We start from the raw sequence: 15775 nt of genomic DNA on the forward strand, positions 1-15775 counted from the left end.
GATTTCACAAGAGGCTGTGGTCAAATCAACCCGGAATGTCGCCGATTTTCTTGTCCAGATCTCGGAAGCTCCGCAAGGTTGAGCCTGGACTGTGGCGCTGGGATTGGTGAGCGGCGTGCACGTCGTAGTGCGGTGTGCAGATTCCGCGTTGTGCCTCTCTCCGATGCGCTTTCAGGTTCTGCCCCTTGCTGATCAGCGCGATGTCTGTGACGTTCCCTCCACGTGCTGGGAGCATCGTCAAGATTTGAAGCTTCTTCAGTTGAAAGCTGAAACGTGGGGAGCATTGACAGCTTTCATTCTTCGTTACGGTGGAGCTGAGATTCCAATCATAATTGTTAAGTTATTTAATGAGCTTCAGGATACTCCTCGAGCAATGGGGTAATGTTTTGCATATTTGTTAAAGTAACGAGACATTGACTGGACATGAAGGGACTCGCTTTTGTCCTCTTCAATCGATCTTCAGTCTGCGTGCCAACGTCGCCCTCACTAAAGTGGGCATCGGTGCGCATCGCAGCAGCACGGGAACGGTACCGGGGCCACAGAGCAACAGGAATTGAACAAAAGAAACCCGTCACGACCTCAGCAGCAACCATCTACTGAGCAAAGTGAACTTGCAAATGAGCGCAAAGAATAGCAGAAGAACAATACGTAGCAAATAAAGTGAATAATAAGTAAAGCAAATGAATAATACAATTAATAATGTGAATGAATAATAAAATGAATAAAATACACGCAAATAAAATTACTAAGATATATAAATTTACTAATTTAATTAAACAAAAAGAAGTTATATTCTGGCCATGCTGACACCTGATGTCATAACCCCTCTAAAACTCTAAAAACTCCCCTCCCTGCCTCCGGAGGTCATCCCAAGATTGTGTGAGCGCAGATCTTCTTAATTGTCCCTGGTTTGGCGTGTGTCTGTCGTCTTGTTTATTGTGAAGCGGCCTTCCCCCCTCTTTAGGTCGACTCATCCTTAATATGAATTCCTGCTGCGGCATGCAATGACAGCCACTGGGAAGACAAAGGCGGTTGGGCAGGCTCTGTATATACCCTTGGGATACATGTTATTCTGGACGTGGAGAATTTACATAATTCGTATGATGTGTTTTTTTAGAACGTACTAAATCCAGAGAGAAAAAAAAACTGATACGTTAAAAATAGGCAATATAACTCTTAATATACATTTTTGGAAAATGCAAATATACAACACGGACGGGAAACAGATGACTTTGTATAGATATATGCAGGCTCGAGGGAGACGCGCGGGCTCTAGGGAGACGCGCAAATTCATGTACGGGAGCTGCATACAGACGGTACAGAGACGGCTTTATACAAGCGGTGAGTGAGAAAGGGAGAGACAGACCGTAGGTCCGTGTGTGAGTGTGCGAGTGAGTGATTGTGTGTGAGTAAGTGTGTGTGAGTGTGTAAGTGAGTGAGTGTGTAAGTGAGTGAGTTAGTGAGTGTGACCGAATGCGTCGGCGGGTGTGGGCTGCGCGGCACCCGAGGGGTGCTGAGCTGTCACTTAACCGGCTCTCCCGGGACGCTGCGAGGATTTTTTTGGCTGCAAAACCCGCGACGGATCACGTTGCCTGTCTGGCCTGGAGCCACTGCGCCTCACTGAGCACTGAGCCGTCGCTGCTGCTGCTGCATCGAATAATGAGCCGTGGACATCGTGGGAACCGCCTTCACTCGCATTGGTGACCTTGTGGAAGGAAGCTTTCAAATGCAGTGCCGCGTTTTGATCCGTCAGTAAGCTAAGATCTTCACTCAAAACTGCTCTAGAGGAGTTGTACACCCCTAGCTGCCAGTGCTATTCAGTGACCTAAAATATAATGTTTCGCTCCGGATGATCGCTACAAAGTATGACCTGTGTTTTGATTTAGTGTGCTGATCTTAAAGGTGGAGTGACTCATGCAGCCAGCTATGGCTGCAGGGTTTTGGTAGTACATGTTGTTTATGCCATTTATTGTGAAAATTCTGTCACAGTTCCTATGATTGCTTTTTCATTGCTTTCATGGCTTTATTTTGGTGATTTCGAAAAGTGTATTGGTTTAGCCATGTTTGTTTGTTGTAGTACAGAGTTAGACTGATGGCCTTAATCTAAGCTGTCTTGTGGTTGTTGTTGTTGTTGTTTGACTTGCATCCCACTGGGATTTTTGCACACAGCGTTGGTGTGCGGTGTTTTTTTCTGCAATATTTTGCTGCCTTTTCTTGGATTTTCTGTTTGCACTTAGTCACATATTCACTTTAAGATGTTTTTTGTTCATGTTTTTGTTTTTTGTTTGTTGCGGTTGCACCCGATTCAAGAGCTGAATAGCTCACAGGGCTATACCTAATAAATGAACTTGAACTTGAACTTGAAGCAGATGAGTCCAGGCCGTGTTCAGTGGAATCCATGTCGGATTTTCCCACGAGTCCGACTGGGGTGTAGAGTCCAAGGCATTCGTTATCTGCTGTGAACAACCCGCAGAGCCCAAGAGAGCGTCTCCGGGTTCAAGCAGCGTTTAGAGTGCAGTATTTAGATTATTTGGCTGCTATGCATTTCCAACATGATGAGCCACTTTGTTGAACTGTCATTTTGGATGGGCAGGTCGCTTCTGAAAAATAAGCTAATAGCTCAGTGGGGCATTACACCTGGTAAAATGAAAATAGTTTAGTTTTATTTGTATTTTATTTTTTACAATCATGGTGAACGCCGATGGGCATTCGTGTTGCTGCGTGTGCATGCGTGTTGAGTAGCCGTGCGTGTGAATGTGAAACAACAACGCAGGTGAAGTAAGCGGTGGGTGCCGCTGTGAATGGCCGGCACGGGGATCTGCAGTCTCGGACAAGGTGAGAGTGAGAGACGGTGACATCGCCAGCAGTGGGTGATGGAGGCAGGTAGAGTTGGTGATAGATTCACACTGCTAGCAAAAGGCTCAAGATTCCAGGATCTGTCACTGGAGGCTACACGCACATTTTTTATTATCATTACGCGCTTTCTTTTATCTCACTCTGTCTGTTGTCGTTGTTGTATCCTCAAATCTTGTAACTCAATTTTAACCCACTTACCAATGTGGTATCGACATCAAGCTTGGTATACTTATGTCACACTGATGACAATGCTATATTCTATTATAAAAAATAAAAAAATCTATATTTTTAAACATTATTTTTCATATATTATGTTTCGGTTTGGGTCTAATTGTCCACGGTCAACTGACATTGGCTGTAATTGGCCACGGTCCTTACGTCATGGCAAGCTTCGGGGCCACTTCCTGGAGTCGTGCAGTTCTGCCAGCCATTACTAGTACATTTCGTAAAAGCGTTCTAAAAAAAGTTTTTTTCAAATATCACTTATTTTTCTGATGCCACGATGACATTCAAGCAACTTGTCACGTTGGGTTAATTACACGGAGATGGAGTTACAAGACATCATGAAATATCTACAACTACACCAACTATTTATTTTAATTTTAGCAGGTAAGGCTCACTGAGCTGTGTAGCTATTTTTCAGAAACGACCTGGCCACAGATGATGGCTTATCACGTGGAAATGTATTGCAGCCAACTACTCTAAACGCGTGATGTTGATTGTAAATGTGGAGGGAAAACGGGAGGGTCCGGAGAAAAATTCACGCGACCACGAAGGGAGAGAGAGAGACGCAAACTTTTAATATAAAGCAGGCGTCAGGGTCGGGATCAAATCCCACCACCTCCTGTATACCGGGAGAGGGAGATAACATCTTGCCACCAACTTGCTGTAGAAGGATGAGTTCATCTCTCATCGCACGAATGAGCCACCGCAGCTGAGCCTCACCAACAACAGCACTCATTTCTGTAAATGTCAAGGTGTGTACAGTAGCCGTGTTCACCTTGAGGCTGCTGTTTGCGCACCTCGGGGCGTGGGTTCACATTCCAGGCAGTGACTCGTGATGTCAATGACGACAATGAAAGCATTTCAAAAATTTTACTTCCTTCTTCACCGTCGCTATAAGAGAGAGGTCCTGGTCCAGCGTCTCTCTGAGCCACACAGCGAGCGATCCCAGCGAAGCCATGGGTCATGGCGAGCGCGACTCCCAGTGAGAGTGTGGATAGTGAGCTCCTCTGCTCCATCTGCCTGGGCACGTTCGTCTGCCCCTCCACGCTGAGCTGCGGACACTCGTTCTGCCTGCGGTGCCTGGAGGCCGCCTGGGAGACGGCGAGCAGCTTCAGCTGCCCGCAGTGCCGAGCGACCTTCCCTGTGCGACCCCAGCTGAGGAGGAACGTGGCCCTCGCCAACCTGGCGGAGCAGCTCAGAGTTGGAGACGGGATGGCCGCGGCCGTCGTTTGTGACATCTGCGGTGATAGCCAGACCCGTGCAGTGAAAACCTGCCTGAGATGCGAGATGTCCTACTGTTTTTCTCACTTTAGGCCTCACCTGGAGAATCGCAGGTTGAGAGATCACGCCGTGGTGGATCCCACTGCGAGCTTGGATGAGCGACGGTGCCGTGAGCACAGAGAGGAGCTGAAGTACTTCTGTGAACAGGATGAGAGCCCGGTTTGCACAGGCTGCACCATCGCTGGAGACCATTCTGGACACAGGGTCATCACAGTGGAAAATGCGCAACAGACAAGACAGGTGAAGTGTCATGTTCCTTTGTAATCCACATTGTTACAGGAGGTTGAGAGATTCACATCAGTAGATCGTGACCCCTCACCTCGACCAGGTGAGCTCCTGTTAAGACCAAACGCCCCTCTACAGAGAGTCCCAGGTAGAGGTGGCAGGGTGGCTCAGACGTCAGAACGCTGAGATGGTAACGCTGTAATGCTCAGTTGGAATCTTGTCGGCCGCCCATGGTTTAAACCGGATTCTCAAGTTTAGTGAGTTGATGGTCTAAGCCCAGTCAACATTTGACAGCACGTTAAACAATATTTTGCGTGAGAATTCTAAATCTTAGTTTGACTAAGTGAGAAACGTTGCTATGTATAGCAGGGCGTGTGAGAAGCTGCTACACCCATCGCTGGTAGAGGTTAAAAACATATTTTAGAATGTACGTGATATTTGTCAATGATGTTGTCTAACAGGATATTGCATTGCTCTGCAGTAGTTACGATTGGATTCTTCGTCTCAATACATGACACGGACAGTGCAGTCGGGATACAATCGTGGGAAAAGTAAAAATATGAATGGAGACGTATGCAGGAATATAATGACAACAGATGTGTGTATGTGTGTTGAACTCATTTCATAGCCAACCGTGCTAATCAGAGATGCGGGATGACGATCTATCAGTGATCCACCAATGGCAATGGCGAGCACCGCGTATTTATTTATGTATCGACCACATGCAGGAGGAGCTCAGAGTCATGAAGGAGGGTAGAGAGGAGAAGAGGAACACGGCGGCGTCACGGACACGGACACTCAGGGACGACTACCGGCGCGTGGAGGTACAGAGAGAGATGGCAGCCGCACAAATCCCTCTTCTGGTTTGCCAAAGAATCGTATTTCATTAAACTTCGCTCTTATCATTGACGAGCACTGACACACACGTTGGCATGGGATATAGCTTCGGTGATTTCGAGCGAATCGTTTCCCAATTACAACTCGCTTGCTGCCTACTTTAAATCAACAAAATCAACGACATCAAACTGTAACGGAGCAAAGTGTGAGTTCGTAACTGTGTTTGTCTGTCAGCACTTTTTTTTAAAGCCCATTTTTTGAGAGCATAAGCTTAATGAAACTTTAATCTTCAATTAAATGTATTGCTTTTGTGTATTTTTACACATCAAGAAAAAATGTGGGAAACATTACAACCAGTTTAGGACGGCCAGATTTGCAAAACACGTTTACTATGTGAATAGAAGGCCACCACGGTATGACACAGAAACTTCATTTATGACGTAACTTTCAACATGACATCAGTTTTGGTTTGGGGGGGCAGAATCGATCCACGCTGGACGATGCATTGGCGACTTGTCCTGTCGATTCCTTTATTGATCACAACCACGATGCTTGCTATGGAATGTTGCAATTCCTCCCTTCTGGCTTCCCCAAATCTGAACCACATCAACTTAGCCTGAGGGCCCGGGAGAGTGGACGTGAGTATTGTCTTCGAAATCAGCATTGTTTGACTCTTTCAGCACATTTTAATTTAAAACAAGAGCAATATGACGTTTATTTGTTCTGTATATTCGCAGAAACTTTGACACACTTTTCTGGGAAGGTCCTCGGCAAGAGACTTGGTTTTGATTTAATTCCCGTTTCCATCCGACGCATCGTTTGGTAAATCCAGAGTTGGACGGACAGACACACAGAAGCGAATGATACCCATAGAGATGTATTTAATTTCCCCCAGATTGACACTCAGCAACGTGTAGCTACAGACGGAAATAATTCCTATACTACCCTTGCCTATGATATTTTCCCCTTATCCCATTCTCATTCTCCCTGTGCTTTATATGCTCACGAGCTCCCAATGCACACGTCGCTCACCTCCGTGTACATAAGAGGTATGGTAACAATCATTACCTGTACAACACTACATTGTGTCGTTACCTAACAAGTGACTCAACAACTCGGCACTGTCTGCGTAGGAGTCTGTGCGCGGGATCAAGGCGCGGATCAGTCGAGAGTTTGAGCGCCGGAGGGAGCAGCTGAAGGAGGAGGAGAGGGAGGCGCTGGAGCGCGCGGACGAGGAGGGCCGCTCCGTGCTGTCCCGCATCCAGGCGGACATCGCTCGCTACGAGAGCAGAGCACGCGGCCTGGAGCAGGAGATCAACCAGCTGCTCGCCGCGCTCGCCGTGCAGGACCCGCTCTCCTTCCTGCAGGTGGTACCACCTCCATTCACTCGCCGTGGTGGCTAGGAGATGTTAACTACCTCGCCTGGTGTGCAGGAGGTCCTGGGTTCGATACCAACCCTGACATCTGCTGTTAATTTGGAGTTTGCGCTTCTCTCTCCTTGTAGATGTGTGGTCCTCTGGGTTTTCCCTCCACATTTAGAATCAACATCAGATGTTTAGGGAAATTTGCTTCGAATAGATAATAGGTTTTTCCCCTTTTTTCTGGCAACAAAACAGGTGTTAAGATGTTAAAACACCTAACTGAAACCTTTACGAAGAGTCATGTCTGCATTAACCACAATATGTATGGTTAGAATGCATACAAAAAACATACTCTGATAATATACTGTATGCATTGTTCTTGAAACTGATTGGTCCACACCAGTTTTCTTTTGGCATACGCCTTTTGGCGTCCTCTGGTCTAACAATGTTTGAGACGAGGCCCAAAAGAAAGCTTTCTATGGTGTGGACCAATCAGTTTCAAGGACAATGCCACATATATTATCAGAGTGTGTTTTTTGTTTGCATTCTGACCACAGGCATTGTGGTTAATGCAGACATGATTCCTTGTAAAGGTTTCAGTTTGGTGTTTTAACATCTTGACACCTGTTTTGTTGCTAGAAAAAAGGGGAAATCCTATTCTCATATTTTGGTACTGGCAAAGGAGGTGCCATGGTGAGGCTTAACAGTACAACGGCAATGCAAGTATCAAAGTATTAATAGCTCTGGTTGAGCAGTGATACCTTGCAATAGGAATCCGTTAGGTGTTAAGAACAAGAACATCTTAACACCTCCTCTTTTAATTGTCATACATTATAAAGTCACTTCCTACTTTTTTCATCATATCAATATTGGCAAAAAGGTCCCATAGATAACTGTTTTTCATCATTCTCTGGTTGAAGGTATTTATTAATTCCTTGATATTGCGCTCCACTGTAAGCGGCAGGTGACTGTGTGGAGTTGGGGCATCTGTTTAAGATGTCAATGTTAATGTGTAATGCGGGTTTGTGTTTTTCAGGATCCCCTGCATGAGAATCTCAGGTCAGTACCAACCCAGACTCAAACTCGAGCTCTGTCTGCCACCTGGTGGATAAATCAGTGAACGGTCATGATGGGATTCCTAATAAACCCATTTGTATGGAGTTGTATCCCATATTGTCCATGTGTCAAGAGACATGGACCTGCATTAGACTCTGCGTGTCCCGTGCTGTGTGAGTGGAGGGACTGCACCCTCCATAGACTCTGCGTGTCCCGTGCTGAGTGAGTGGAGGGACTGCACCCTCCATAGACTCTGCGCGTCCCGTGCTGAGTGAGTGGAGGGACTGCACCCTCCATAGACTCTGCGTGTCCCGTGCTGAGTGAGTGGAGGGACTGTACCCTCCATAGACTCTGCGTGTCCCGTGCTGAGTGAGTGGAGGGACTGCACCCTCCATAGACTCTGCGTGTCCCGTGCTGAGTGAGTTGAGGGACTGCACCCTCCATAGACTCTGCGTGTCCCGTGCTGAGTGAGTGGAGGGACTGCACCCTCCATAGACTCTGCGTGTCCCGTGCTGAGTGAGTGGAGGGACTGCACCTCCATAGACTCTGCGTGTCCCGTGCTGAGTGCAGGATCTTGGACTCGCAGGGAATCCAGGATGCGCCTCCTCCCACATTCAGTCCCCAAGAGCTCACAGAGGTCATCTCGCTAGGAGGAGTGAATACGATGCGCGTGGCTCTCGTGTGTGAGTCTCTCTCTGCACTCTGCACTGATCTCTTGTCAGCATCGTTCATGACAAACACAAAGATTCAGACCGGCACCGCTCGGTAGGCTGTTGCCCTTTGTTCAAGACAGGTGGCGTGTCCTTGGGGCGTGAATCTAAAAAAAAATTATCAGGTAAAGTCCACTGAGCTATGTGGCTCTTTTTCACAAGGGAACTGGCCGCAAATGACAACTCAACAAAGTGGATTATCACATTGAAATGTATAGTAGCAGCCAAATGATCTTAACGCATGACGTTTAGTCTTAATGTGAAGCGAAAAATTGGAGGACGCGGAGAAAAATCCACGCAACCATCACGGGGAGATAGACACAAACACTCCAAATATACAGCAGCAACAGCAGGTATCGTCAAGGTCGGGAACGAACCCACGACCTCCTGCATAGCAGGCGAGGGAGAAAACATCTCCTAGCCACTGTGATGATGATGAGAGACACAGACTCCAAATATACAGCAGCGGCAGTCATGGTCAGGGTCGGGATCAAACCTACAAGCTCCTGCATACCAGGTGAGGGAGATGACATCAGGCAGATCGAGAGTCAGCCCAGTGAGAAAGAGGCACCACGCCCGGCCACCTTTGTCTCGCTCGTGTCAAATGTTTACACATCACACAAGCAGAGGGCAGTGCAGCGTGAACCATTATTGTACTGAACCTCTACACTTCCACCTTCACGATCCACACCATCGCCAACGAGCAATGACGAGAGCGGTGAAGTATGGTCAAATAACCACCTCCCCCCTGGATGCGCACGGCGAGGGGAGGCGCTCACAGACAATGTCTGTCTGTGGATGTGAGAGTGTGCGAGGCTGTGACACACAATGTCTGTGTGTGGGTGTGAGAGTGTGCGAGGCTGTGACACACAATGTCTTTGTGTGGATGTGAGAGTGTGCGAGGATGTGACACACAATGTCTGTGTGTGGATGTGAGAGTGTGCGAGGCTGTGACACACAATGTCTGTGTGTGGATGTGAGAGTGTGCGAGGCTGTGATACACAATGTCTGTGTGTGGGTGTGAGAGTGTGCGAGGCTGTGACACACAATGTCTGTGTGTGGATGTGAGAGTGTGCGAGGCTGTGACACACAATGTCTGTGTGTGGATGTGAGAGTGTGCTAGGCTGTGACACACAATGTCTGTGTGTGGGTGTGGGAGTGTGCTAGGCTGTGACACACAATGTCTGTCTGTGGATGTGAGAGTGTGCGAGGCTGTGACACACAATGTCTGTGTGTGGATGTGAGAGTGTGCTAGGCTGTGACACACAATGTCTGTGTGTGGGTGTGGGAGTGTGCGAGGCTGTGACACACAATGTCTGTCTGTGGATGTGAGAGTGTGCGAGGCTGTGACACACAATGTCTGTGTGTGGATGTGAGAGTGTGCTAGGCTGTGACACACAATGTTTGTGTGTGGGTGTGGGAGTGTGCTAGGCTGTGACACACAATGTCTGTCTGTGGATGTGAGAGTGTGCGAGGCTGTGACACACAATGTCTGTGTGTGGATGTGAGAGTGTGCTAGGCTGTGACACACAATGTCTGTGTGTGGGTGTGGGAGTGTGCTAGGCTGTGACACACAATGTCTGTCTGTGGATGTGAGAGTGTGCGAGGCTGTGACACACAATGTCTGTGTGTGGATGTGAGAGTGTGATAGGCAGTGACACACAATGTCTGTGTGTGGGAGTGTGCGAGGCTGTGTCACACAATGTCTGTGCGTGGGTGTGAGAATGTGCGAGGCTGTGACACACAATGTCTGTCTGTGGATGTGAGAGTGTGCTAGGCTGTGACACACAATGTATGTGTGTGGGAGTGGGAGTGTGCGAGGCTGTGACACACAATGTCTGTGTGTGGATGTGAGAGTGTGCGAGGCTGTGACACACAATGTCTGTGTGTGAGTGTGAGAGTGTGCGAGGCTGTGACACACAATATCTGTGTGTGGATGTGAGAGTGTGCGAGGCTGTGACACACGATGTCTGTGTGTGGGTGTGGGAGTGTGCGAGGCTGTGACACACAATATCTGTGTGTGGATGTGAGAATGTGCGAGGCTCTGACACACAATGTCTGTGTGTGGATGTGAGAGTGTGCGAGGCTGTGACACACAATGTCTGTGTGTGGATGTGAGAGTGTGCGAGGCTGTGACACACGATGTCTGTGTGTGGGTGTCAGAGTGTGCGAGGCTGTGACACATAATATCTGTGTGTGGATGTGAGAGTGTGCGAGGCTGTGACACACAATATCTGTGTGTGGGTGTGAGAATGTGCGAGGCTGTGACACACAATGTCTGTGTGTGGATGTGAGAATGTGCGAGGCTGTGACACACAATGTCGGTGTGTGGGTGTGAGAGTGTGCGAGGCTGTGACACACAATGTCTGTGTGTGGATGTGAGAGTGAGCGAGGCTGTGACACACAATGTCTGTGTGTGGATGTGAGAGTGTGCGAGGCTGTGACACACAATATCTGTGTGTGGATGTGAGAGTTTGCGAGGCTGTGACACACAATGTCTGTGTGTGGATGTGAGAGTGTGCGAGGCTGTGACACACAATATCTGTGTGTGGATGTGAGAGTGTGCGAGGCTGTGACACACGATGTCTGTGTGTGGGTGTGGGAGTGTGCGAGGCTGTGACACAATATCTGTGTGTGGATGTGAGAATGTGCGAGGCTGTGACACACAATGTCTGTGTGTGGATGTGAGAGTGTGCGAGGCTGTGACACACAATGTCTGTGTGTGGATGTGAGAGTGTGCGAGGCTGTGACACACGATGTCTGTGTGTGGGTGTCGGAGTGTGCGAGGCTGTGACACACAATGTCTGTGTGTGGATGTGAGAGTGTGCGAGGCTGTGACACACAATATCTGTGTGTGGATGTGAGAGTGTGCGAGGCTGTGACACACAATGTCTGTGTGTGGATGTGAGAATGTGCGAGGCTGTGACACACAATGTGGGTGAGTGGGTGTGAGAGTGTGCGAGGCTGTGACACACAATGTCTGTGTGTGGGTGTGAGAGTGGCGTTTACATCGTGGTGCTGGCATCATCACCGCTCTTCACTAGTGAAGTATTGGAAAATGACGGCAGGAAACTCCTTGACGGGAACACACTTCTTTTATTAAATCTTGACTTGTAACGATACAACGCGTGGCCTCTCTTCTTCACAATGCGGTCACCATACAACGGTACAACTCGTGACCTCTTCTCTCCGCCTTACGCTTCTCTCGACTCTCGTAGATTCTGTGCTGCTGGCTCTCTGTGCCTCGTGTAGACTCCGCGCCTCGGCTACACTCTTCTCTCGTCCCGTGTAGACTCTGCGCCTCTGCTACACTCTTCACTCGTCTCGTGTAGACCTTACGCCTCTGCTACACTCTTCACTCGTCTCGTGTAGACTTTACATCTCTCTCTGGCTACACCGTATGCATACTCGGCTCGTGTAGACCTTTCTCTCTCTCTGGCTACACCGTATGCATACTCGGCTCGTGTAGACCTTTCTCTCTCTCTGGCTACACACTATACATTACTCAGCTCGTGTAGACCTTTCTCTCTCTCTGGCTACACACTATACATTACTCAGCTCGTGTAGACCTTTCTCTCTCTCTGGCTACACACTTATACATTACTCTCCATTCCTCTCCTCCCCGGGCTCTATCTCTGCACATTCGTCTTCATTCCTAGATGGTTCCACTTCTGCCCTCTACTCCTCTGTGCATCATCTTATATATCTCTTCCTCCCGGGAGACGGAGCGGATGCGGACCTCAACGTCGGCACCGCTCCTCAGTTACCCAATCACCACGCGCTATCTCTACGATCCGTTTCCGCCCAGCGCGTTTCCACTCCTCGACCAATCACACCGCGCTGCCACCCGATCACTCCCTCTCAGCGCGTCACTGGCACACAGCCAATCAGCAGCACTACCCCCACCCGCGCACTGACGCCTGCTCCTCCCCGTCAGCGCGCGTCACCACACACACACACGTACATACGCGCTGGCACATGACGTACACACCCAGCGCGTATCACCACTACACTAGCACTGCACACACGAATATTAGTATATGAACATTAATACTAACGAATATTAGTATGTGTACACTAATTCTAACGAATATTAGTTTGTGTACACTAATACTAACTAATATTAGTGTGTGTACACTAATACTAACTAATATTAGTATATGTACACTAATACTAACTAATATTAGTATATGTACACTAATACTAACTAATATTAGTGTGTACACTAATACTAACTAATATTAGTATGTGTACACTAATACTAACGAATATTAGTATGTGTACACTAATACTGACTAATATTAGTATGTGTACACTAACACTAACGAATATTAGTATGTGTACACTAATACTAACGAATATTAGTATGTGTACACTAACACTAACGAATATTAGTAAGTGTACACTAATACTAACTAATATTAGTTTGTGTACACTAATACTAACGAATAGTAGTATGTGTACACTAATACTATCGAATATTAATTTGTGTACACTAATCCTAACGAATATTAGTGTGTGTACACTAATACTAACGAATATTAGTATGTGTACACTAATACTAACGAATATTAGTATGTGTACACTAATACTAACGAATATTAGTATGTGTACACTAATACTAACGAATATTAGTGTGTGTACACTATTACTAACTAATATTAGTTTGTGTACACTAATATTAACTAATATTAGTATATGTACACTAATACTAACTAATATTAGTGTGTACACTAATACTAACTAATATTAGTATGTGTACACTTATTAACTAATATTAGTATATGTACACTTATTAACTAATATTAGTATATGTACACTAATACTAACGAATATTAGTTTGTGTACACTAATACTAACGAATATTAGTTTGTGTACATTAACACTAACGAATATTAGTTTGTGTACACTAATACTAACTAATATTAGTGTGTGTACACTAATACTAACTAATATTAGTGTGTGTACACTAATACTAACTAATATTAGTGTGTGTACACTAACACTAACTAATATTAGTATGTGTACACTATTACTAACTAATATTAGTATGTGTACACTAATACTAGCTAACATTAGTATGTGTACACTAACACTAACTAATATTAGTGTGTGTACAGTAATACTAACTAATATTAGTATGTGTACACTAACACTAACTAATATTAGTGTGTGTACACTAATATTCACCACAGATGGACGCTCACCGACTCTGGACACAAACTCAGCCCACGAATACCTCCAGATTTCCTCGGACCTCAGGACGGTGACGTGGAGTGATGTCTCCCAGGGTCGCCCCCATCACCCACACCGCTTTGAATACTGGGACCAAGCGCTGTGCTCTGAGAGCTTCTCGTCTGGTCAGCACTACTGGGAGGTGGACGTGGGGAGTGCTGATTGGTGTCGGGTTGGAGTCGCGTACGGGACGATCCCACGGAGAGGGGTTGGTGTTGAGTGCAGCCTGGGAGGGTGCGACATCTCCTGGTGTCTACAGAAACATGGCGACAGCTTCTCAGTGCTGCATGGCAGGGTAGAGACGTCACTGTCGGTGCCGCAGCCTCCGCGGAGAGTCGGGGTCCACCTGGACTGGGACGCGGGGCTGCTGTCGTTTTACAGCGCCGACTCCATGGCGCTGTTACACTCGTTTAATAAAACTTTCACTCAGCCCCTACACCCTGGGCTATGGGTGTTGGGTGATGTTGGTGAGTCAGTGAGGATTGTGGATCTGAGTGGCGCGTCCTGAGAGAGGTGAACGTGAACAGCGCAGAGGGCAGACGCCACCGCGACGCACGGCGCTCGCCACCCTCGTCACCGCCACGCGCAGCGCCACGCCCGTGACTGGCTGGTGGCTGTCGGTGGCTAGGGGCTGCGTGGCTCTCCATCACAACGGGGTTGGCTGAGCGTAAACAATCCTCACAACCTTCATGGGGGGGGGGGGGGGTGATAAAATAAGTACCGCTCTTTGTGTGTGTGAAGCCAGCGTGGATGTATTCACCCTGCCAGAGGAGTGTGGCTGTGGTGTAGGGTGCAGTGATTAGCAATGGTGAACTGGGATGTGTTTATACACTGGTGGTGTCATGGGTTGTGGGAGAGACACAACAATAATATTATATTCTTTACGTTCTTTCAGTAAAGTCACGTAGATAGAAAAAAGAAAAAAAACATTAAATAAAAATGTAAAATGTGAAACCAAAAATTCATGACGTTTTGATCGCGACACACGCGGCCGTCATCAGTCAAGAAAAGTTTTACGTCAAAACAACGATAATATTGATTTTTAAAAGTATAAATGTGCGCGTACGACAGTGGCAATGTAACGCTTGTATCGTCGATTCTACAATAAAAATATAGAACAACAACAATGTAGTTGTGTAAAGCGTCATTCGTGCTCACTGCATCCCGCAACGCTGTTCATGAATTAAACACGAGGACCAAATCCTCTACACAGCCACTGCCAAGCAAATTAAATCTACAAATTAATAAACAAATAAAGAGACGGCGCCAAACACAAAAGGCGCCAACAATGTCCGAGCTGTTCAAGTTGTCTGCTGCGTCATAGACGTGGTGACGTCACCACGCACGCTCCCCCGGCGCGGTGACGTCACCAGGCACGCTTCCCCAATGCTGTGACGTCACCACGCACGCTCCCCCAACGTGGTGACGTCTCCACGCACGCTCCCTCAACGCGCTAACGTCACCACGTTACCTCTCCCCCCACCCCCCTCACGCCCGCCCCTCACCACTGCACCATCTGTGAACACAAAGAGCTTCACAGCTCATCGGATTCCTCCTGCACCACAAACACAGATTCTGACGTTCTGGATTCCCGCCACTCGGGGAGAGTCCCTCGCTATGACGTCATCACGTCACGGCTTTGGCGACAACAAAAACAGAGGCCCTGAGGGGCACCCTGCAGCCTCGCTGCTGTGACCCAGCACTGTGGGGGGGGGGTTGGTGACGTCACCTCGCTGCTGTGACCCAGCACTGTGGGGGGGGGGGGGGTTGGTGACGTCACCGCTGACGCTGCTGGGAACTCCCCGCGAGGGCGCCACGTGACACGTGGTGCTCGTCAAGAGAAAGTGGTAGAGCAGCAACAACAACCACCACAACCACCACCACCACAACAACCACAACAATTACCAGTACAACAACAACCACCACCAAAATCACCACCGCAACAACAGCCACCAGGGGGAGGGGTAGAGGTGGGGGGGGTTTCTGGGG

At 47.8% G+C, this 15775-nt stretch overlaps 1 protein-coding gene across 1 annotated transcript; it reads left to right on the forward strand.

Annotated features, from left to right (window-relative positions):
- The first annotated feature begins 3139 nt into the window (after positions 1-3139).
- On the forward strand, positions 3140-14484 carry LOC144733119 (E3 ubiquitin/ISG15 ligase TRIM25-like). Its single transcript, XM_078614882.1, has 6 exons — positions 3140-4602; positions 5316-5411; positions 6558-6791; positions 7822-7844; positions 8412-8524; positions 13747-14484. The coding sequence occupies exons 1-6, from the start codon at positions 4045-4047 to the stop codon at positions 14292-14294; spliced, it is 1572 nt and encodes a 523-aa protein (XP_078471008.1). The 5' UTR covers positions 3140-4044; the 3' UTR covers positions 14295-14484.
- The last annotated feature ends 1291 nt before the right edge of the window (positions 14485-15775 follow it).

This window comes from Lampetra planeri, chromosome 45 (assembly GCF_965212315.1).
Source record: "Lampetra planeri chromosome 45, kcLamPlan1.2.h2, whole genome shotgun sequence".
NCBI classification, from domain to species: Eukaryota; Metazoa; Chordata; class Hyperoartia; order Petromyzontiformes; family Petromyzontidae; genus Lampetra; species Lampetra planeri.

Coding starts and splice junctions, on each gene's coding strand:
- LOC144733119 (XM_078614882.1), top strand. CDS start 4,045: ATGGCGAGCGCGACTCCCAGTGAGAGTGTGGATAGTGAGCTCCTCTGC. Junction 4,603..5,315: donor ATGCGCAACAGACAAGACAG/GTGAAGTGTCAT, acceptor GACCACATGCAG/GAGGAGCTCAGAGTCATGAA. Junction 6,792..7,821: donor ACCCGCTCTCCTTCCTGCAG/GTGGTACCACCT, acceptor TGTGTTTTTCAG/GATCCCCTGCATGAGAATCT.